The sequence below is a fragment of the Lonchura striata genome, chromosome 22 (assembly GCF_046129695.1).
Source record: "Lonchura striata isolate bLonStr1 chromosome 22, bLonStr1.mat, whole genome shotgun sequence".
NCBI classification, from domain to species: domain Eukaryota; kingdom Metazoa; phylum Chordata; class Aves; order Passeriformes; family Estrildidae; genus Lonchura; species Lonchura striata.
Window position 1 is genome coordinate 4,227,055 of NC_134624.1, and position 21,871 is coordinate 4,248,925.

General features: G+C 49.6%; 1 protein-coding gene across 1 annotated transcript; it reads left to right on the forward strand.

The window, feature by feature from the left end:
* The first annotated feature begins 906 nt into the window (after nt 1-906).
* LOC116184217 (ectonucleoside triphosphate diphosphohydrolase 2-like) lies at nt 907-13,184 on the forward strand. The gene is made up of 9 exons (XM_031506309.2): nt 907-1,033; nt 3,044-3,161; nt 4,659-4,809; nt 5,568-5,727; nt 7,105-7,332; nt 8,668-8,940; nt 10,224-10,319; nt 11,298-11,429; nt 12,656-13,184. Exons 1-9 carry the CDS (start codon nt 920-922, stop codon nt 12,881-12,883), a joined length of 1,500 nt encoding a protein of 499 aa, XP_031362169.2. The 5' UTR covers nt 907-919; the 3' UTR covers nt 12,884-13,184.
* Nucleotides 13,185-21,871: the final 8,687 nt, after the last annotated feature.

Genomic DNA, 21,871 nt, shown 5'->3' on the forward strand with positions numbered 1-21,871 from the left:
ATTCAATTGGGGAGGCTAATTATAGATAAATTAATTAACAAGAATTTATTAAGCAAGTGGTATTAAGCAAAAGGCAGCGCTGGGCAGCTGGGGAGTCTCTTCTCTATCATGGTGCACGCCCTCCCACTTTGACTTTTTTTTAATAGTCCTTTTTTCCTTTTTAAACCTTTTTATTTATTACATGGGTCACTTCCAAGTTCCTGGGGGTGTCTGAGGCTTCCTCATGGGCAGACAGCAATGAAAAGAGGAAACCACCAAAAACAGAGATGTGGCCTTTCCCTATTCCTGGTTTCACCTTCAGATCTATGACCAGTCTGTGGACATGAGCAATCAGCCAAATGCCTCAGTGCAAGCAGCCATGGAGTTTTCTTCTGAATTTCCATTTGCAGGGATGAGACTTTGTGGCACTGTCAGGAGAAAGCAGGCGTGTGTTTCAAGAAGCCTGAGCCTTGGTTGTTTTCCACAGGGAGGCTGTCAGAGAGGCTCATGCCCTCAGAAACAAAGTAAATCCAATAACAAGCAGTTTCCCCAGCTTCTAATTTGAAAGCTCACGCTGCCAGATGTGGAATACCAAAGGGATGAGTTTTGCCTGCCTTCTGCTGAGTTAACCCCACATTTGTGTTTACCTCAACCCCGCTGCCTGGGGCAGTTTCGAGGTTGCAGCGGTGCTGCTGCACAGCTCGCACAGGGATGGGCACAGAGCCCTCCTGTTATTTATGGGCAGCAGGGATGGAAGGGAAAGCAGAGCTCCCTGACACATCACAGCCAGGCCCACGCGTCCCTGTGGTCCCTGTGGCTTGGGGCTGGGCTGAAGTCAGAGCCGGGCCCTGGCCACGCCTTTCTGCTCTTTTTAAAGGTTATTAAAGCAGCCGGTTTGCTGCTCCACTGCTTCCTCTTTGGTGAAAGGAGAACACTCTTCATGTCTTGGCGAGAGCTGCTTCCCCCCTGGCTGGTGATCGTAGCGGGGCTGACGGGCATCGTGCTGCTCTGTGTCTCCACCAAAGATGTGCCCGTGGCCCCACTCAGGACCAAGGTAAGGGCTCTCCAGGGGGGAGACAGGCAGCTAAGCTGGGCTGTTTTGTTGCTTTTGACATAATTTTATTATTGAGCTACTTACAAACCGAGGAGGGAACTGAAACAAGACTGTCAGGACAGGTTGGCGTCTTTCAACATGCTGTAGGTTTTCAAACCAGAAACAAGCCCCCTCCTTTGATTGGTCATGGAATGCGGGCTGGATATGGTCCATGGATCAGTGGAGATGCTCAGGGCAGGCTGAGGGGAGGCAGCCCATGTCAGGAGCTGCCCCAGAGCAACAAGGAACCAGTGGTGTCAGTGCAGGGAAAGAGCTAGGTCCCTCTCAAAAGTCAGTAGGAATGTGCCCCTGAACTGCTGCTTCTGTCTTAAAAACAAATTGTCTTTCATGCCTTCTTCTCTTTGGTCCTGTCTTGATTTCAGTCAAAGAGCTGGTGTGCTCCTCACAGCTGGGTCAGGTCTTGGGGGGTTAATGCTCACCTGCTCTGTCTCTTGATGCTCCCATTGCTGAGGTGAGCTCAGTGGCACACCGTGGTTCCACCCAACAGAAGGAGGCTATCCTGGGTGTTTAGAAATAGCACCCCTCCTCCATGTTCCTCTCAGAAACAAAACTCAGTTAAAACCCCTCTTATTGCTCCTTGTTCTGTCCTTTCCTGGTGTTGAGCTGGGCATAAATGTGGTGATCCCTCCCCTTCTCCCTTGGGCTCTCAGCAGCAGCCTCTAATTTTCTGAAGGAGAAAAAAAATTCCACGTTTCTCCACCAATGCCATTCCTTTCTTCCTCTTCTGCAGCAGCCAACATGTCCCTGCTAGAAATCCGAGCTGTCACTGGTGTGGGAGGGTGCCAGCAGGCTGGGGCAGGGAGCTCCAGCCTCCTTCCGCATTGCTGCTCCAGCCCAGCCCCACCAGCCCCTGGCCTGGCTGCCAGGACTGGTGCAACTGGGAGCTCCAGGAGGGCAGCAGGCAGCCAGCCTCACTCAGAGCCTGCAGCCAGCTCTGGCTGGTGCTGAAACCCTTCTGGTGGCATTAACATCAACCTCTCAGGAGGTTTCTCCTCCCACTCAGTCACAGCTCTATTTGTGTGTGAGATCCAGCTTTGACCACGCACTAGCATGCAGCTCATGAGTTTTCTTCCTGTCTGTGTAGGAGATGTCCCAAACTGGGGTCATGTAAGAGGAGCAGAGGAGCCCTAGGTTAGCTCTGGAGCTATTTTGGGTGTGGGGACAGCCAGACCTGTGCTGCAGGGTAGTCCAGTGGCCTCCCCTTGCTCTCCTTCATATTCTGGAAGCAGCAAGGCTTGGTCAGCAGCAAACAAACACTGGGGACAAGGAGACAGAGAGCCCTTGGTTTGGGCAATAGCAGAGCTGCCCGGGGACAAGGGGTGAGCTGATCATGTCTACTGCTGCTGCTCTTCCTGCCAAGACATCATCTCTGTCTCTGAGGGGCTGCTGTGTTGAACAGCGTCTGTGCTGGTTGCTGCAGCTCCTACAGCTCTGCACACAAACCTAAGCCTGTGTCACACCCTCACTGCAGTGGGACATCAAAGAGACACAGGAGTCCTGGGTTTCCTGGGAAAAGTCAGCTGCAGCCCTCCAATTCCTGCACAAAAGCCTGAGCAAACCAACCAGCAGCAGTTTGAGTCCCAGAATCAGTGGAGAACAGTGCCATCTCCCACTGCTTTAGGACCTGTTTTTCCTGAGCTCCAGGTGGCTCAGCTCTCAGGGGAAGCCCTCTGCCTGGTTTCAGGAGCAGCTCCAGTGCATGCCACTGTAGGGCTGATGTATTTCTGGGCGTTTCTTCACTCCTGCTGTTCCTCATATATATTCAGAAACGCAGATGGTTCCCTGCAAATCCTCATCATGTTCTGGCTTCACCTGCTCTTTGAATGTCACAAGCAAACTCAAGCACTGCAGTGCAGACCCAGAATACCTATATATGCTTGGTAACCCTACAGAATCAGTCAGCATGCATTCACTAGTGTTTTTCAGTAGAATGTTCTGGGGTTCTTCCAGTATGGCATTGTTCTGGATGCTGGCCCATCCCGCACCATCCTGTTCATCTACCAGTGGACAACCACCAAGGCAAACAAGACCGGGGTGATCAGAGGATGCAGCTCCTGCCCTGTGCAAGGTAAGGTGCCCATTTCCTGCTCAATGGTCCATGCAACTGGCATGGGATGGATGGAAAAACAGAGACCTGTGCATGGACCAGTGCCATAAATTCCTTGGCTCCCCCAGCTGTGCACAGAAATAGTAAAGCACAAGTTGCTTATTTTCAGCATAACTCTTCTCGACTGGGTGGATTTAGCCACACACAGTTGCACATCAGGCCCTTGGCAGTAGCAGGTGTCAGGATTTTGGGGCTGCTGCAGGCAGGGAAACATGCAGAGAGGATGTGGCTTGTCTTGATGTGCACATGGATCAGTGATAGAGCCAAGGTTGCTGGAGCTTCTCACCCAGGAGAGGCAGTGAACAGCAATGGAGACAAATCTGACTGCAGGATGACTCCTAGTATCTTCTCCTGACTGTGGAGAAGAGGAGGACTCCTGGCCTCCTCCTGACTGTGCCCTGGGCAGTAAGTGGGGTAGCTCCAGGACAAGAGAGCTGCAAAACTCCAATTCCCTATATCGCATCTGACAGCACAAAATGAGTTCAGCTTGCCTTTAGGTGTTCCCATTTCAGAGAATTTGGCGGTTTTCCTCATTAATTTGAATCAGTTTGGCCCTGCCAATGCCAGCTGAGAGGGTTTCATGCATTAATACATGGGGTTTTCCTTCCCTATCTCCTAATCTTGCTTTGATGTTAAAGCCTGGTTATAGTGGGATGCTGGGAAGGACTGAGCCCTCAGCAGCAACGTGCTGTGGGAGGGCAGCTGCACAGCAAGCAGGGAACAGGGTTTGTGCCCTTGCAGGCTGTAAACAACTGAAATCACACAGAGAAGATGCAAGAAGGGCTCCCTGAAACCTTGTACATGTCCCTCGTTCAGCAGCTGGGTTAAGCAGCAGCTCTGTGAGGCAGTTTGCTGCCAGCAGCAGCACAAGAGGCCCAGGCAGGTCTCAAGCCCCAGTTTGAGGGGCCCTGTCTGCATGGCAGCACAGCCACAGAGAGCAAAGCACGTGGTGAGGGAATCAGGAGAACAGCAAAGGGAGACTCTTCCTGGGTAGTAGTTCAAAACCAACATTTAAGACTCCACTGACTGCTGGAAAAATGAGTCAAGGCTGGCACACAGCTTCCCTCTGCAGAGCACTGGCTTCCTCTAGGGCAGGGGGCTCGATGGCTGGAGGACAGAGGTGATACATCAGCCTCTGTGTGTCCTTTGCTTATTTCTATAGCAACTAAAGCCACATTTCTTCCTCTGTGGGCTGAGACAGCCTCAGCTGCTGCAGCAGTCATGTGGCTGGTAGAGATGTCTCATCTGCAGAGCAAAGGTAGTCTTAATGTAATTTGGGATTTCTATGCACGTTTTGGTCTCAGTTCCATATTTTAGCAGGATGGATACCTGGAAGACCTCCTTCATCCCACCTGTGACAGGTTCTGTCTTACCCATGGATAGCAATCTCTGGGGTAACAGCTCTCACAGTTCTCCCATAACTTCCCTTAAAATTCCATTCTGTTCCATGGTCCTCAGGTCCAGGAATCTCCAGCTACTCAGATTCTCCTCAGAAAGCTGGGAAGAGCTTGGAGCCATGTTTGAACTGGGCCCAGAACGAGATCCCAGCAGAGCAGCACAGCCAAACCCCCCTGTACTTGGGAGCCACCGCCAGCATGAGGCAGCTGAAGTGAGTGAATGTTTCAAACCCACACCCAGAGACCAGCACACATCAAGGCATCATTCTGTAACAGGCATCTCACCCTGTCTGCTCTGCAGTGTGAGCCATCCCTAATCTGCTAGCCAGCTAAACCTTCCTCAGGCCCTGAAGAGAGGAGCATGGCATGGCTGTGTCTCCATGTGTTGCCTCAGGCAGCCATGAAGATGACAGTCCTGCAACTGCTGCCAGGTTGACAGTGTCTCCTTCACTATTACACTTTCACAATTAGTGCCTGGGAAAACACCCATCAGTCTGGAAGCTGAAGTGGTTTCAGTTTGTGTGACAGCCCACATGGGCTTGCAGGAGTGCTTCTTGTCAGCAAATTGGAAATGGTGGTGGGAAGGTTCACATTATCACACAGTCTTGTGGACCTTCTTCTCAGTCACCACATTACTGGGACCTTTATCTCCTTTTAGACACTGGGGAAAATTAAGGTCAGGAGAGGACCAGGCCAGTGGGATAGGACCAGAGGATTTCCTCAGTGACAGAGGGTACTAAGGTCCTAAATTCTTAAACAGTGGCACAGTTGTTCAAACCAGCCCTCTGCTGTTCTTGCCTCCAGTGCCATGCGAGGAGAGAGGGAAGCAGGAGTGGGATTGTCACTGTGTCTCTGGGCTACTACCCAAAGTAGGGAGCACAGCAGAAGCCCTGCAGTGTGTCCTCACTGCAGGCAGCTCCTGGCAGGGTCCTGTAACATCAAATGTACCTTGTTTTTCTTTTGTGTTTAGCCTCACCCATCCCATCCTCTCTGACAGTCTCCTTGCAGCTCTGACTGGCACCCTGAAGTCATCCCCCTTCAGCTTTCAAGGAGCACAAATCCTGTCCAGCCCAGAGGAAGAAGCATTCAATTGGGTTGCTGTTAACTATGTCCTGGAGAACTTCTTCAAGGTAAAGGATGATTCTCCCTGGGGCACACAGAGCTGGGCTGAGCAGCTCCTGTTAACAGACAGCCACAGAGACAAGTGGTGGGATGGGCAAACCCCTGTACTTAAAACAATGCTTCAGTACAACTTCCACTGCCTTTCAGAGGAGGCAGCTTAGATCCAGCACCAGCTGGTTGAGGTGATGTGGCACAGGGTGCCCAGAGCAGCTGTGGCTGCCCCATCCCCCCATCCCTGGAAGTGTCCAAGGCCAGGTTGGATGAGGCTTGGAGCAGCCTGGGACAGTGGAAGGTGTCCCTGCCCATGGCAGGGGGTTGGAATGAGGTGAGCTTTAATATCCCTCCCAACCCAAACCATTATTGGATTCCATGGTCATAACTAGGCTGAAGAACCCAATCTCTGCTCTGGCCTTCCATGAACACATCCATGCAGTTGCCCTAACAGACGTGAGACTTTTTGGCCAGCACATCCAGGATGCTCATGTAGATGACCTTACATAGCCTGGCCATGGGGCATCAAACAGGAGTTTCTGCTGTTTGTGGAGTGCTGTGGGATTGCCACTGGAGTCCAGCTGTCCCATTGGGAGTCTTGTGGGTGGTAGAGAAGCAGATTCTGTTGCTGCCAAACCAAAAGCCACTCTCAGTGAGACAGCAGGGAGACCTGTTCTGTATTTAGAAGGCACTTGTTAAACAAAAAGAAAATAATTTCAGTTTTCTTGTTTCACCCATCACTTCTTAAGCCTAAGAACTCAGAGGGCAAGAGAAAGGTGGGTCAGACTGAGTTATTCTTCATCAGGGATGTGAAAAGCAGTTCTGATAGCCAGCAGCAAGCACACACTGGTTAGGGAATTGTCAGACCTGTTGACAGTAGGTTCAGAGTGTTCAGATTCAGACCTCCTCCAGCCAGCTCAAAGTGTTTACCCCATGTAAACTCTCCTGCCTGTCCTGTGAACTTCAGCATTGCCAAAGTGAGTTCTGCAGGACTGCAGGAGATGATGCCACAGGTTTCTGACAGAAGGATCACTTTAGCATCAAGGCAGCACTTGAAACCCGTATCTGCCCTCTTGGAAATGTCGCTGCCACTCCTCACCACCCTCACCACTGTCCCCTTCTCCTGCCTGCTGAGAGCACTGCCTAGTGCAGCCATCCAGGCTGGACAGACCTGTTTGCCCCCACAGGCTGCTCTGTGCAGGTGACAGTGGCTGTACACTGGCTCCTCTGTTCCCTCTGAAGCCACTGGTTCAGCATCCTTATGTGGTCAAAAAAGTGTTGGGCTATGGGCACTTTCAAGCTGCTTTCTCTCTCTGTGCACTAATGCTGGCATTTGGCTGTGACTGAGATGGAGAAGTCTCAAGGATTGACCTCTCTCGTTCTTTTTGGGTCAGTATGACTGGCAAGGACAGTTGGTCCCCTCCAAGAAGGGGATGGCAGGAGTCCTGTCCGTGGGAGGAACCTCAGCACAGCTCACTGCTGAGCTGGAAGAAGAGAAGCAGGCCCCAGAGGAGGGAGTGAGGCTGCAGCTCTATGGGCAGACACACAGGGTGCACACCCGCCAGTGCCCCTGCCACGGCACGGAGCAGCTCCGCCGCAGGCTGCTCTGGGTGCTCATCCAGGTGAGTCTCTGCTCTGGGTGCTCATCCAGGTGAGCCTCTGTGCTCATCCAGGTGAGCCTCTGCTCTGGGTGCTCATCCAGGTGAGCCTCTGTGCTCATCCAGGTGAGCCTCTGCTCTCATCCAGGTGAGTCTCTGTGCTCATCCAGGTGAGTCTCTGTGCTCATCCAGGTGAGCCTCTGCTCTGGGTGCTCATCCAGGTGAGCCTCTGCTCTCATCCAGGTGAGCCTCTGCTCTCATCCAGGTCAGCCTCTGTGCTCATCCAGGTGAGTCTCTGTGCTCATCCAGGTGAGTGTCTGCTCAGGGGCACAACACCACCAAATGGCAGCTGCACAAGGTGTGGTAATGGGCAAAGTGTCGATCAGTTTAAAGTCAATCCCTCCTCAGTAGAGGCTGTTTGCATACATTAGAAAAACCCAGTGCATTTGTAAAACTTTCCCTCCAAGCAGACACACAAGCACCAATTCAAAGGTTTCCTGCTTACAGGTTCTATTTGGTTCCTACTTAATACACACAAGCAAAAAATTGCTCTTCAGAGGTGTCAACATCACCTTCAGGGTGAGGAGAGGCAAGCCTTGCCTTGGCAGTTCCTAGGAACTGCTCCTCCATCCAAGAATGGGAGCACCCAGAAACCAACTGGGATCTTCCATTTGGGGTATTTCCTTTGCTGACTTTAACAGAGCAATATTTTATTTTGAAAACATGCCAGTGTTTTGGTTCTTCCAAACTTTATTTCACTTGGGGAATGGATGGGGGGGAAGAAAAGAGTGGCATATGATGGTGTAAGTTCAAGAATCGCCATAGTTCTCATCAAAACTGTGTTTTTCAGGAATTAATTGCTCCCTACCCATTCACTTTCCTCCCTATAAACCCCACTTGCCCTTATTTGAGACCTGAATGTTGCACATTGAACACCAACTTCACCACAGTTATAGTGCTAAATTGCTGGAGATAAGAAACACTGATTCTTGTGAGGTTGAACCATCTTGAAGGCAGATCAGAACAGCTTCGTTTTTTCAACTAGAAAGAGCACAGGATGCACAAAATTGTATTTGTGCTCTGAGGGGGGATGGTAGGGCTGGGACTCATCACCTCTCAGCAGGTCCAGTCACTGCACTGGCCCTGAGCTCAGCAGGAGCTGGGACGTGGCTGGGCCTCGTGGTTGACTTGATGACATAAGATTTAGCAAAGCTTTCACAGCCTCCCTGCTCCATCTCAGCACTGTGGTGCCTGGGGAAAGCTGTTTCTAACCATGTTACATTCTCTCTTCCTGTGTGAAGCCCTGGGACACCAATGTCCTCTCTTGCTGCCTCTGTCCTTGTTTTATTCTGCCTCCAGGATCAGAGAAGTGCTAAAACCGTGTCCAATCCCTGCTGGCCCCTCACCTATTCCCAGGAAGTGCAGTGGCAATCACTGCATGCTGGGCCTTGTGCTGCCAGTGATGACACACGGGACATCCCTGGCCCCAAGGAGATCTTCAACATCACAGGCTCCAGCAATCCCACAGCCTGCATGAACCTCGTGCAAAGCCTGCTCAACTCTTCCTCTTCTTGCAGCTTTTTCAAGCATTCCCTCAGCAGTGATCTCAAACCCCTTCAGACCAGGCTTCTGGTAAGTTCTCATTTACACTGGGGTAAGCAATTTGCATGAGGAACACATGAAATGGGACCAGTTTGACCATTAATAAATATAGTGGCAACATCCAGACCATGACAGTCCTGCCCTCTCCCTGTCATTGCCACACAGCTGTTCAAACATGGACCACGGCTTCCCACAGTGACTGTGGGGGAGCTTTTTTCATCTCTGTCTCCCCAATGTCTGCTGCTGAGACCAACTCTAGGGCTCCATGGAGCCAGCAGGGACGGGACAGTCAGGAGCTGTGTGCTGAGCAGGTCTTCCCACAGAAGGTCTGTGGTACAGACCTCTGCCCCTCTCTTAGCAAAATTCTGGTCATGCTGCACCACAAGCACCCTTCTACCTAAGAACCTGGCCAAAGTCACTGGACTCTTAGGCCAGGAGTAGCTCAAGATCCTAGGACAAGCAGAGGGCATTTCCAGGGAGGGTAATTAGAAATTTCCCCAGCTCCCTGCTCCTGAGTCTCCCATGGATGTGGTGCTGAGGAGCATCGGGGTCTCAGTCCTCAGCACCGGTGAAGTTACACCATGAATATTGTGCTCAGTTTTGGGCAAGAACAGCACTGAGAACCTGGAGCATGTCCAGTGAAGGGAACAGAGCAGGGCTGAACCCCAGGAGTGGCTGAGGGAGCTGGAAAGGGGCTCAGCCTGGAGAAAAGGAGGCTCAGGGGTAACCATGTGGCTCTGCACAGCTCCTGACAGGAGGGGACAGCCGGGGGTATCAGGCTCTGCTCCCAAGGACGGGAGGAGAGGGGATAGGCTCAGGCTGTGCTAGAGGTGGTTTAGACTGGATATTAGGGAAAATTCCTTCACCAAAAGGGTTGTCAAGCCCTGGCACAAGCTGCCCAGTGCAGTGGTGGAATCACTGTCCCTGGAGAGATTTAAAAGCTGTGTAGGATGCGGCACCTAGGGACATTGTTTAGTGGTGGGCTTGGCAGTGCTGGGTTAATGGTTGAACTTGATTTTAGACATCTTCTGCAACCAATATGATTGATTCTATGACCAGTCTACTTATCCAGGCAGGGCCAGGAAGGCTGCTGGATGCATGCTAGGAACAGACCTGTTTCCATCTCCAGATAGCAACAGCTCTGCTCATGTTCCTTTGAGTCCTTTCCAAGGCACTGGAACCAACCCTGCACACCAAGGGCGCCCTGGCAGTGCTCAGCCACTGCCCCTCACTTCCCTAGGGGTAATTTCTGGTGTGCAGTGCAAGGACACAGAGCACAGTCCCACCTGATATTATTTCTGCTGCTGTTGTAGGTGGTTTCTGAGGCTATGGATTTCATGAGAGGAACTGCACCTTCTCCTGACTTGGGCCAGGCTGTCAAGAGGCTGTGTGGGATGTCCGTCAAAGAGGTAATTGTGGAGTAACTCGGTGTGCAGGGAGAGCGGGAAGCAAGGAACAGTTTGCTGCAGAAGCACTCAGGGCTCAGACTGAAAGAGCTGTAACTTACTGACTCCCTCAGGGAAAAATTTGGATTTGTCTGGATTTTTTGGGGTTTGTTTTTTTGTGGGGCTTTTCTTTGGGGGTTGTTTTTGTTTTTGTTTTTGAGGAAACAGGCTCCACTTATTTTCCTTCCTCTTAAATCCCAGCTGCTGCTGGTAACACTTGGACCTAATTAAATAAAAAGCCATAAACACCTTTTACAGTATTTTAAGGAGTAAACAGGAAGGTTGTTTACTCGCTCCTGCACATCACCTTGGTCTTTCTGTTATCCTTCTGTCCTTAAGTGCAAGGGACATGACCACTCAGACTCCAGAGTTACTCCCATTTCACCTGGGTCCACAGAGCCCAAGCCAGAGGGAGTTTGTTACTTCTTCCCCTGAATTGGTGGTTATGAGGTCACCCTCATTTGCATTTACACTAATGGACCATCCACAGTAACATTCAAATGGGGCAATTTCTCCAGGGTTTGTTAATGAGCCACAAGCAGTCCCCTAAACCATTCTCTTCTGGAAAGAGGAGAAAGATCCCCAAGTTCCAGTTGGGAGAAAGGCTGCAGCATCAGCTCAACCTCATTAGAGAGCAGGGAATCAATCCTACCAAGCAATTCACCAGCGAGGCAACCTGGCTGTCAGTGCTGCTGCTCTTGGATCTGGCGTAGTAAGATGGGAACAAAGGCAGTAACAGATGACATGGATTTCTACCCCACAGCCCAGTGAATGCATGAAATGTGGTTGCAGCCTGCATAGGACAAACACCTCCTCCAGTCCCAGAGTCAGCTTCAGAACAGGAAAGGAGAGGTTGTAGCAGGCCTGAAATTCGGCTATTGAGTATTTACTGCTTTTATTTTTCTCCCCCATTGTCTTTTTTTGTTCTGGAAATGGCACCAGTTGATTAGGGAGTCCCAAGCAAGCCTGGATACACTTGTTGATTACTGCACTGTGTCTGCCTTCATCTTCCATCTCAGTACAAGAGGATACATACTTGACTTGGACCGGCCTGCTTGGACTGCATTCCAGAAGGTCAGTTCCTACAGCACAGTGCTCCCAGTTACCAGGAGGGCTGGTCCCAGTACAGCCAGTCTGTTCCCACACTGCCAAGCCCTAACCAGCTGGGCTTCTCCAGCAGGACAGTTTTGTAAAATGGATTCACAGTTGTTATAAACAAGAAAACCAGTGTCAAAGAGCCAGAGATTACACTTGTCCTCTCTGAAAAACACGTGGGTCAAAAATCTTCTCTGGTTCAACACCATCTTTAGAAATCTGTGTTGACAGGGAAGGAAGTACAGCCTGATCTCCACTTAACGCTAAGGACAAGCTGCTGATAATATTTCCTGAACCAAAAGGTGCTTCCCTACCTTTTTGCAACCACCTTTATACTCATGAGGGTTGATAAATACTTTATCATCATAGAATCCTAGACTGATTTTGGATTGGAAGGAAATTTAAAGCTCCTCTCATTCCATCCCCTGCCATAGACTGGAACACCTTTCACTATCCTACATTGCTCCAAGCCCCATCCAGCCTGGCCTTGGACACTTCTAGGGGTGCAGGGGTAGTCACAGCTTCTCTGGGCACCCTGTGCCAGGGCCTCATTACCCTACCAGAGAAGAATTTCTTCCTAATATCTAATAATTTAACCTAATCTCTAATAAATTATGAAATTGCTCCAGGATCTGGAGGCCCTAAGGATAGGGAGATTTGATTCAGATCATTCCCTTCACAAAAGAAAGCTTGTTTCCAGACCTCTTCACAACTGACAATCACAGCCATGGTCTCATGAGCGGGGCCAAGTAGTGACCATCAGAAAAGGCAGGTAATGAGGTAGGTCCAGGACACCTAGGGAGCCCAGCCTGGAAAGACAGAGACAAGCAATCTAAACCATACATCTGAAGTTCAACCAGGGCCAGAGAGACAACTGTCCACAATGCAGACTTGAGATCCACTAGAAAAACCCATCAATAAGCAGAGAACAGCACTCCCTACAACAGTCTGCTTTAGGAGAGAGGGACCTGTCCAGGCCAGAGCTTACATGGAGTGCCCATGCCCGTGGGCAGGGGTGTTGGTGAAGTGCCATTAAAGCCTGTTGATGTACTCAGGGCACTGAGAGCGGGAGAGCTCCTCATTGCAAGCCAAATCCTTGCATCAGTCTCAGATAATGCATACAAAGCCTTGGGCCCATGCACAAAAACACAGCTGGGGTCCAGGCTGCCTGCTGCTCTTCTGACCTCTCCTTTTTATTTCAACAGATGGGTGATAGATCATCTGGCTGGACTCTTGGGTACCTGCTGAGTCTGACCAGCACCATCCCCCAGGACAGCCCAAGCTTCCTCAAGGGGATCGAGCCGGGGGTCTGGTCCTTGCTCCTGATCCTCTTCGTGGTGCTGCTCATGGGCTCCTTCCTGCGCATCTCGTACCGAGTGATGGCCAAGGAGAGCAGCTCCAGTCACAGGAACAGCAGTGTTTTTGATGACTGACGGTTTTCTGTGACTCAGGACTCTTGTCAGAGCACAGTCACCAGGGTCCAGACAGAAATCACAGAGGTGTAAGTCACTGCAGGATGCAAGTGATTTTCCTGAAGGGCTCCCAGCAACTTGCTGGTACTTGCACTACTGTACTTTGAGACAATGGATCCTGCTCCACAGGAAGTCTGTGATTCCTGGTGGATGGCAAGCTATTCATTCTCCAAACAAGAACAGCCTGCATGCCTCTTCCTTGGGCTACAGCTGGGATTACTCATGTCAGACACGAAATTATGCCTCTGAGCAGGCAGGCTATTAATATTATACATAAAGATAATATAATATAATATAATATAATATTAGCTATTGTGAAGCTAATATTGTATGCTCCTGTCAAATCAGAAAAGGTGGTGTCTAAAAAGCATGCTCTGTCTTCTTCTGTGGCCTCTCAAGAGATGATACCTGCAGTATTGCCATTAGTGAAGACTGGAAGGGCATTAAAATACAGTCAGAATATAAGAGCCAACTGCTTCCATGTTCTAGGGAACATGCAAGGATGTTCTGCCTGATCTGTCTGTGCTTCCATCTAAGTGATGACAGCCATGTGTCTCTTCAATGAACACTCCTGCTGACCAGGAATCCTTCAAAACCAATCCTTCTTAGTCTTGGCCTCTACAAAATTGCGGAGGATCAAAGGAGAAACAAAGGGCACAGATGCACAGCTGAGTTTTTGTCTCTCAGCTGAGTCATGGCCACACAGGGTTAAAATTGCCAATTTAAACTCTTTAGCAAGGACTCAAATTAACATTTAATTTCACATTTGCTAAAGCTGGTCTCACACTGGGCTGAGGTTCAACTGTTTGTTCATTTGCACTGACCTGCTTCTCTTGCTGACTTTGGAAGTGTCTCAGCTGACACTGCCCTTTAGACCTGAGCAGACTCAGGAACAGAAGCTTTCCTAATTGTCACTTTCATATTTCAACATGACCAGAGTTACTTTATGATCTAATAATCAGCATTCCCCTGGGACCTGGCAGTCATTCCAGCTCCTCTGGTCTGTTCTGCATGTCTGAAAGATGAGGTGCTGTACAAATTCTGTGTTACTGTGAAGAAAAGGGATCGATTCACAAGCAGTCCTTTTACTAAGGCATTTAGAGCTCACTTCTCAACTGCTTCAGAGACTTAAAATACACAGACTGCTAAGAGCCTCAGGGAGGAGTGTCTCCAAGGCTTTTCAGACCACTTTAAACAGAAATGTAAATGCTCACAGATGAAGTGGTGAGCCTTGTAGGATTTTTAAAACTACCATGGCACCTAAATCCTTTCAAATCTGATTATTCGTCCCTTGTGCTCCCAACTGATAATACGGGACACACACACCCCATAATATTGGGATATTCATACATTTTCAGGCCAATTAATGAAGGTTTGGAACCTGCCAGTCAAGTTTAGAGGGCTGTGGAAACAGACTTAAACAAGCTTCATATTCATTTCTTTGAGTTGCACGTTAGATATTTTTAATTATATCATGTCATTAAAGATATTTTAATAGACTGTCTGTGTTATTCTTGGCAAGAGATCAAAGCAGGGGGGTTATTGTGAACACAGTGTTTCAGTGAGCAGGATGGGGGTGCTGCTGCTGCCTCTACTCAAGAGCTGTTTTGCTGTGTACTTTCAGGGTACACAGTGAAAACTCCTGAAGGCACTTTCTTTCCTGTGAAAGAAAAAGATTTCAGATAACCCAGCTGCCGGTATTTAGTTGACGAGAGACATGCCTACACCTTTTGATGTGTTCTTTGCACAAACCATCTGAAGGAGGTAGGAGGCATGCAGGCAAGGTGGCATAGAAAAAATAAAGAGGTTATCATGGAGTCAGCAATATCAGGGAAATTCCTGAGACTTCATTCATCCTGCACCTGGAAATGCAATCCTTTAACAGAGCTCTAGCTTGGTGACTTGACAGCATAGGGGTGAGCTCTGGGATTCCTGGCTCAGATTTGGAACATGCTGAGGAAGATCCTACCACTGTCAGAAATGGAAACAAGCCAGTGAGATGCCAGGAACTCCTGGACCCCAGGTGCTCTGGCCTGTCAGTCATTGCACCTTCTTGAATTGGAATAGATCACAGGGTCCAAGAGAAAAGGATATCAGCCAGAACTTCCCCAAGCTCTTGTTTAGAAGCTTTGGGACTTCCACACAGATAATAAGTGAGTAATTAGGCAATAAGCTCAGCGTGGCTTCCTGACATTTCACTTTTGCCTTGCACATGCCACTGAATTAAATCCCTGCTCCTTGAGCCACTTTGACAATGAACACTGCTCTGCCATGAAGAAACCCACAATGATTTCTTTTTCTGACAGATAAAAACATTTATAGATGTTTTCACTACATGATAAAATAGATTGGGATTTTAAAACTGGTGTTTTGGAATTAAAAAGGGGTATAAAATAACAAAATGGGGAACCTATGAGAAGAAAGGAGACTAATATTGGTAATATATTCCTTCCTCCCAGGTCTCTATAGAGCAGCTTGTTCATGTCAGCCCCACAATAAGTTTGCAGAATAAATCCCCAGATTGCCTAGACAGTTGAAATCTACTTAAAAGGAGATTCTAGATGAACTCACTCACATTAAAACAAAGATGCTTGCAGGCCTTTGGTTACAATGCAACTGTGGAAATGATAAATAAAAAGGATTTTCTAACTGTCTGTAAATTCTTTATGTTTATATACAGGGCCCTCACTTCTCACTCAGGCTGAACCACGGCAGAGATCTTCTGGCTGATAATAAAGTCTGCTCATGTGCAACTGCAGTTCTGCTGCCGTCAGCAAATACCAATAAGAAGGAGATAAAAAGTATTAGATAAAAAAATTGACACCAGAAAGCACTTTCTCTTTTTTGGCTTCACACAACAGGGTGACTGACGTGCTCCTGGCTATTAGGGCTTAACTGTCATTTAGGCATCCCAAAGCACCATGGATTCTCAACCAGTACTCCCATCTGAGCTGTCCCAATGAATTCCCATTAATATTGAGGGAAATTGTTTGTTGCCTGCAGTTCCACTCTGCAGTACCCACAGGGCCTGAGTTGTTTCTTTCTTCCCATTCTGACATATCCAGGATCCCTGTGGTAGGAGACACCCAAGTTGAGGACTTGGAATCCACAACTTCTCGTGGAATAAACCCAGCAGAAGATGAGAGGAATGCCTTTCATGGATGGTTGGATTTAGTATCAGTATATTTTCATGTTGTTCTTCTACCCTGCCTCTGATCCTGTATCTGAGTGTCTCTCCAGAAAAGCAGGCAGCCATATGATGTTTATATCCTACCTCATGGACTGTCACTCCTACTTCAAGAGCTAATTTTGAACACACTGAAGAAAAACAGGCCTGAAGGAATACTGGGATCAGAAAACCTCCAATTTTTGTCACAGCTTTCTTAATATAAAAATCCTTCCACAATGCCATCAAACGCAGGCAAGTGCCAGTGTTTTGGTGTTTTCTAAGTGCAGACATCAGTGCGTACTTGTACACTGAGGTGACCAGGTTCCCTCCACGTGAGCTACTCCCAGCCCTCCTGCAGTCGGATGCTGTCAGATCCCTGTTCAAGTCAGATAAACACACAACAGGAACTGCTGCAGTAGTAGTGTGCAATGCCAGGGATCAGTCACGAGAGGGAGGCTGGCAGAGCACCCCTCGGAAAGCCTAAGGAAATCTCTGACACAGCCAGCAGCTTCTCCCACCACAAATGACAACAGTTAGCAGGGAGGCTTCTCCAGGAACATCTTGTGGATGCAGGGCAAAGACACTGCAGTATGGAAACTCTCTGTGTGGGATGTGAAAGCCACTCTGATCAGGGATTTAAGAAGCCATTGGAAAAAGCCCTCTATGCAGGGAGACAGGCACTAGCATGGAGTATGGATGAAGGCTCTTTTGGAAACATGAGGGAGAAAGAATAATCCCTACCAGGCCCTGAGAATGAAGAGGAGGTTTGAGAGAGACAGAAGAATGATAAAATCAACTTCTGTGTGAAGGATAACTTATTTTTGTTCACAGCAGGGGTGTCACCATATGTGCACCTCATGACCAAATTAGTCACCACTTCTTGGTGCAAAGTCTCAGGAGAAACAGATCCTCCACATTAAAGAAGGCAACAGCTATCAGGCTTATCACTGGACAGGAACAGCAGAAGAGCTGTGGAACCTTCATGGGAACAATGTTCAAAGTTCACAGGCTTCAAACATGAAGGAGATGTAAATCACGAATTAATGCCAAACATTACACAAAGTAAAAGCTGGTTTAGCATTACCTTGTCTCACAGTATCACAAAAAATGTGAAACAGTCCTGGAGTGAAAGCTCTGAAAGGACAGACTCACCACTTTGTCCACCTTGTGAACGGAGTTACCCAGTGGAAATCATCAAACCAAATGGAAGGAACTCTTCTTCCACACTGATCGTAATTAAACCACAGGACTAATCAGGACAGGAGGCTGTTTATGCCAGAAGTTTACATGGCTGTAAAAGGTGATTAGATAAACTCATAATAACCCATTGGGGCTATTAAACAAAAAGTTACTTGTTTGTGGCTGAAGAATTGCCTGAACCACCTGCCACATCCATATCTGTTTGCCCTGTTCCTCTTTGGTAACTGCTGCAGAGCATTAGAGACAAGACACTGGCCTGGGTGGGTCTGTGGCTTGATCCCATTCAGCTATTCTGATTTCCCTTAGGCAGGAATCCCACAACTGCACCTCTCACTCACTGGTCTCTGGAATCAGCCTCTCACCTTCATGATTTCAATATCACAGCAGCAGTAATTTCTGGAAAACAAGACTGTTTATCCTTAGAAGTAACAATCAGACAAAAATGAGGAAACACCTGCACATACCCACGTCTCACTTCAGTGTTACCATAAACCTGGAACGACCCCAACACCAAAAACCCTCTGGTTCTGAAGGCTGCTCCTATCACACTCATCCGCCAGTGTCCCTCCCTTAACTCAGGGCTTCAGGTTTTTACCTACAGAAACATAATTAGTTCTGTGATTTCTCTCTGGGCTCCTGCCAGCCCCAGGTAGAGGCTCAGTTCAGACTGGATCCTGTTTCAGAGACACAGGCTGCAATCTCACCGGGTAAGCACCGAGAGGAACAACAGTCGCTGTGTGCCTGCCTGCTGAGGGGAGGGATCAGCTCTGTACACACATGCAGAGAACACTTGTTAAGCAAATGGGGAAGGCAATATGCAAGAGTGAAAAGAAAGTCCCTCCCCATTCTGTCCAAACCAGTTGTGTTTACAGTAAAATCTGTTTCCAAGCCAAAAGCAATACAGGTAGTTAAAAGCCAAAACAATGGTAATAAAAAGTTTTAAAAAACCCTAATACGTAATTCAGAAAAACAGAAGTGCAATTTCCAACTTGTTTTAACTTCCCAGTGTCTATCTTTGGGTTATACCCAGGGTCTTTGGCCATGTAACACTGCCCTGATTTTTTCTAGGACCCTTCTCACCACATTAATTTATGCAGCACTTACAGATGGGATCTGCCCCTAAATGAGGTGAAACCTCCCTGCTTGTCACTTGCAGCAGAGTTTGAGGAGAACTTTCAAAGTAATTAAATACCAGCTAAGACAGATGTCTGAAATGAAAACACAATGTGGGAGCCACAAGCATCCCACCTCAGCACTGTTCCTTTCTCTGCCCTCCCAACTGCCTTCCAGCATTCCCTACTCTGGCAAGATGCAGCCTCTCCACTAAAACAAGGGAAATGCACTTCAGCATTCGGCTCAGGCAGGACTGTGGAATGTGCAGCTTTTTGTCCCAGAATTTGCCTCACACTCAGTATTCCATGCAGAGGTTCACCCTGGGAGGAATGCTCCATGTGGGCCAGGGTTCTGGAACAGCCTGCTGTGGCACTTGCCAGCTCACCTCCTGGCACACACTAATTAATGCTGGCCTGCCACAGCGTTAGAAATACCAGGGCTGACATGGTCAGCAGCTCCAGCAGCTCTCCATGGAGATTCCTGACTGTGCTCCTTCTCAGAGAGATCTTAGAAGTACTGGCATTTTACTTCCATTTTAAAAATGGAAAAATATTTAAGATAGGATTGTCATTTCCTGTGGATGTGCAGGTAGCTAAGAACAGAAATACTCGCTGACTGGGCTAGAATTAGCAAAAATTAATGTTGCACAAATAATTTGAAATGCCTCCCCCTTAGATATTCAGGTGGCTGAATCTCCTGGGGAAACCTCTAGAAAGTCAATCAAAGAGCAAAGTTTAGCTGCTCCATAGGGTCCTAGCCCTGCTGCACTGGGAACAATCCTGCTGGTGTTCTGCAGACAGGTATGGGAGCCTTAACCGAGCAGAGCATTTCCACTCTCACACTCCCTCTGGGAATGCTGGGGGTGGCAACAATTGCTCACTCCACACATTACAGAGCAGCTTCCCAAACATGAAAGGCAGTGCAGGCTGGAGTAGAGGCTGTGGGAAGCACACAGGCTCGGGATTGCTCATACAGTGAGAAAATGGATGGCACTAATGCACAGCCCTTTGCTTTCTGGCCCTGGATGAAAAAATCCCAGACCTGTATCTGCATTACACAGCACTCGTAGCAGAGAACCTCCCCCAAGCCCTGCAGTGGCTCCCCCACTCCATCTCAGGGCAGGTTTTCCAGGGTTTCCTGAGCACACATACCTCTGAACGCTGTGCTGAGCACACCTGAAGAGAATTGATGCTGAAGGTACCTCTCCAGACAGCACGCTCTACGTTCCCTGGCTTTAATCACAAAGAAGCCAGGATTCTTTTTGTACATTACTCTGAAGAGATGGCATCACATCCTGCAGGAAAAGCTGTCTTTACTGATTAGCACAGCCTTGTGTGTAACCGTGAGCAATCTTATCAGATTCATCCTGGCTGCCTTTAGTACCTAAATGATGCTGCACTTTTTGGAATTGGTCACCTCAAACACCATCAGAGAACAAAAAGGTGATGTCAGAGGACTGTGCCGAGCTGGAGCGGGCCGAGCCATCCCTTTCCATTGATTCCAGCATGAACACTATTCAATCAATGCCTGTAATTAGAGGAATAAATCTGGACCCTAACGCCTCTGCGTTACTCAGCTCTCTCAAAGGGAGCTGCAGGAACCTCCTGCGTTCTGGCTGTGGATGTGAGGGATGAGCTGTGTGTGTCTCCCCAGACACCCCACAGGCAGACACAAACCTTTCCCAGGACCCTCAGTCACTCCTGATGCCCTGGGGCTGCTCCAAGTGCTCCTGGACTCCTACCAGCACCTCTGCAGGAATATGTTGTTTACATGCCAGAAGTATTGATCTTCATAATCTTTATATTAAGCAGACTACCAGAGGCCATTCAACCTCCAGCCAAAGCCTTCACGAGGCTTCTATATCCTGCCACCTCCTCCTCACCTGACCCCAGCACAGGATTGGATTATTGTTATCCAGGCACAGATTCCAGGATGAGTGTCACACAGAGCTGGTCTGTGTCAGCACAATTGAGGTCAGCCCACCCCACAGCAAGACAGCAGGATGAGACTCCCTGCCTTGGGAGCTCCATTAGAAGCCTCTTTCAAGTTTTTGCTCCAGTATGAAAGAAGAGATGCTGGGACTTGTAAACCAAGCTAGAATCACAATGAATACATACAACCATAAAAAGATTCTGCTGAAACAATAATCAAATATGTTTAATAAAACTGTGACCAATGGATGCACTGTCTGGGCAAGAATGTGCTCACAAAGCTGGGAGGTAGAATAAGGGACAAGGAAAGGCGAGGGTGGTTATTTATTCAGCACAGGGTGTCTGGCTGCCTCAGGACAGGGCTGCAGCACCCACACACAGCCCAAGACGGAGTGTCCATGTGGGGAGGCCTTGACAACTAAGCAACGTCTACCTCAGATCCCCTCACAGGCAGATCTTCCCCTCCCACCACAGGGGCCTCTACAGAGCTGCCACTGCAAGGCTCAGAGCAGCCCTAAGCCCTCACAGCAGCTGGACACCCCAAACCTCCACACACCCCTCACAGCTGCCAGGACCCCCCTCTGCCCTCACAGCCCTCTCACGCCCCCACATCCCAACACTTCCCTCACAGCCCTCCGAGCGCTTATGGCACCCCCAAGCCCTCACAGATCCTGGAGCCCCCACAGTCTTCTCACAGCTGCCAGAACCCCTGAGCCTTTAGCGTCCCCTGAGCCCTCAGCGTCCCCCTCAGCCCGCCAAGGCCTCACACTCCCGCTCCCCTCACACCGCCCGCTCCAGCCCCTTCCCGCCACCCGCGCGCGCCGCCGCCATGGCAACGCCCGCGCGCGGCCGCGCCAGCCCGGGGCCGGGGCCGCGCGCCGGAAAGTGCTGGAATGTGGCTGCGGCCCGCGCGTGCGCACGCGGCCTCCTTCCCCCACTCGCTGCGGCGCCGGCTGGAGCGGGACGGGGGGACGGGCGGGGAAGGAAGGAGGGAAACCTGCCTGGAGGAGCGGAGCCGAGGGGCGGGGGGGAAGCGCTGGGGACTCGCGGGGAACCCGCCCTGTCCCGCAGTGAGGAGGAGCCGCCGCCTCCGCTGCGCAAAGCGCGCACTCGGGTCCGTGAATGGGCGGCTGCGGCGGCCACCGCCCAGAGCCCGCTGCGGAGTCACTGCGACGGTTACCAGGGCGCTTCGTTCTCCGCCAATCAAACGGCGTTAGCTCATCCCCCACGGCCGGCAGCCAATCGGCTTCGACATCAATCATTCAATTGAGCCAATGGGGAGCGCCGTGAGCGAGCTGGGGCGGGCACTCGCGGCTCCCGGTTGCCCAACTGTAACGCCAACAGACAGGAGGGCGGGGCGAATGGGAGCCGTCAGCTTGAGTGACAGCGCCGCAGCCAATTAGATTCTCTCATTTGTAGAGCCTCGCTATAAGCATCCAATCGTTGCGGCGAATGGCCGCCTGGGCGGGGAGAAGAAGGCTGCGCGCGCATTCCGCTGCTATATAAGGGCTGGCGGTTGCCTCGCACAGCCAGAGT

What these genes read in the sequence shown, in the direction of transcription:
- LOC116184217 (XM_031506309.2), top strand. Translation starts at nt 920, where the DNA reads ATGTCTTGGCGAGAGCTGCTTCCCCCCTGGCTGGTGATCGTAGCGGGG. An exon ending in CAGCTCCTGCCCTGTGCAAG is followed by an intron (nt 3,162 to 4,658) that starts GTAAGGTGCCCA and finishes CATGGTCCTCAG; the next exon opens with GTCCAGGAATCTCCAGCTAC. An exon ending in CCCTTCAGACCAGGCTTCTG is followed by an intron (nt 8,941 to 10,223) that starts GTAAGTTCTCAT and finishes CTGCTGTTGTAG; the next exon opens with GTGGTTTCTGAGGCTATGGA.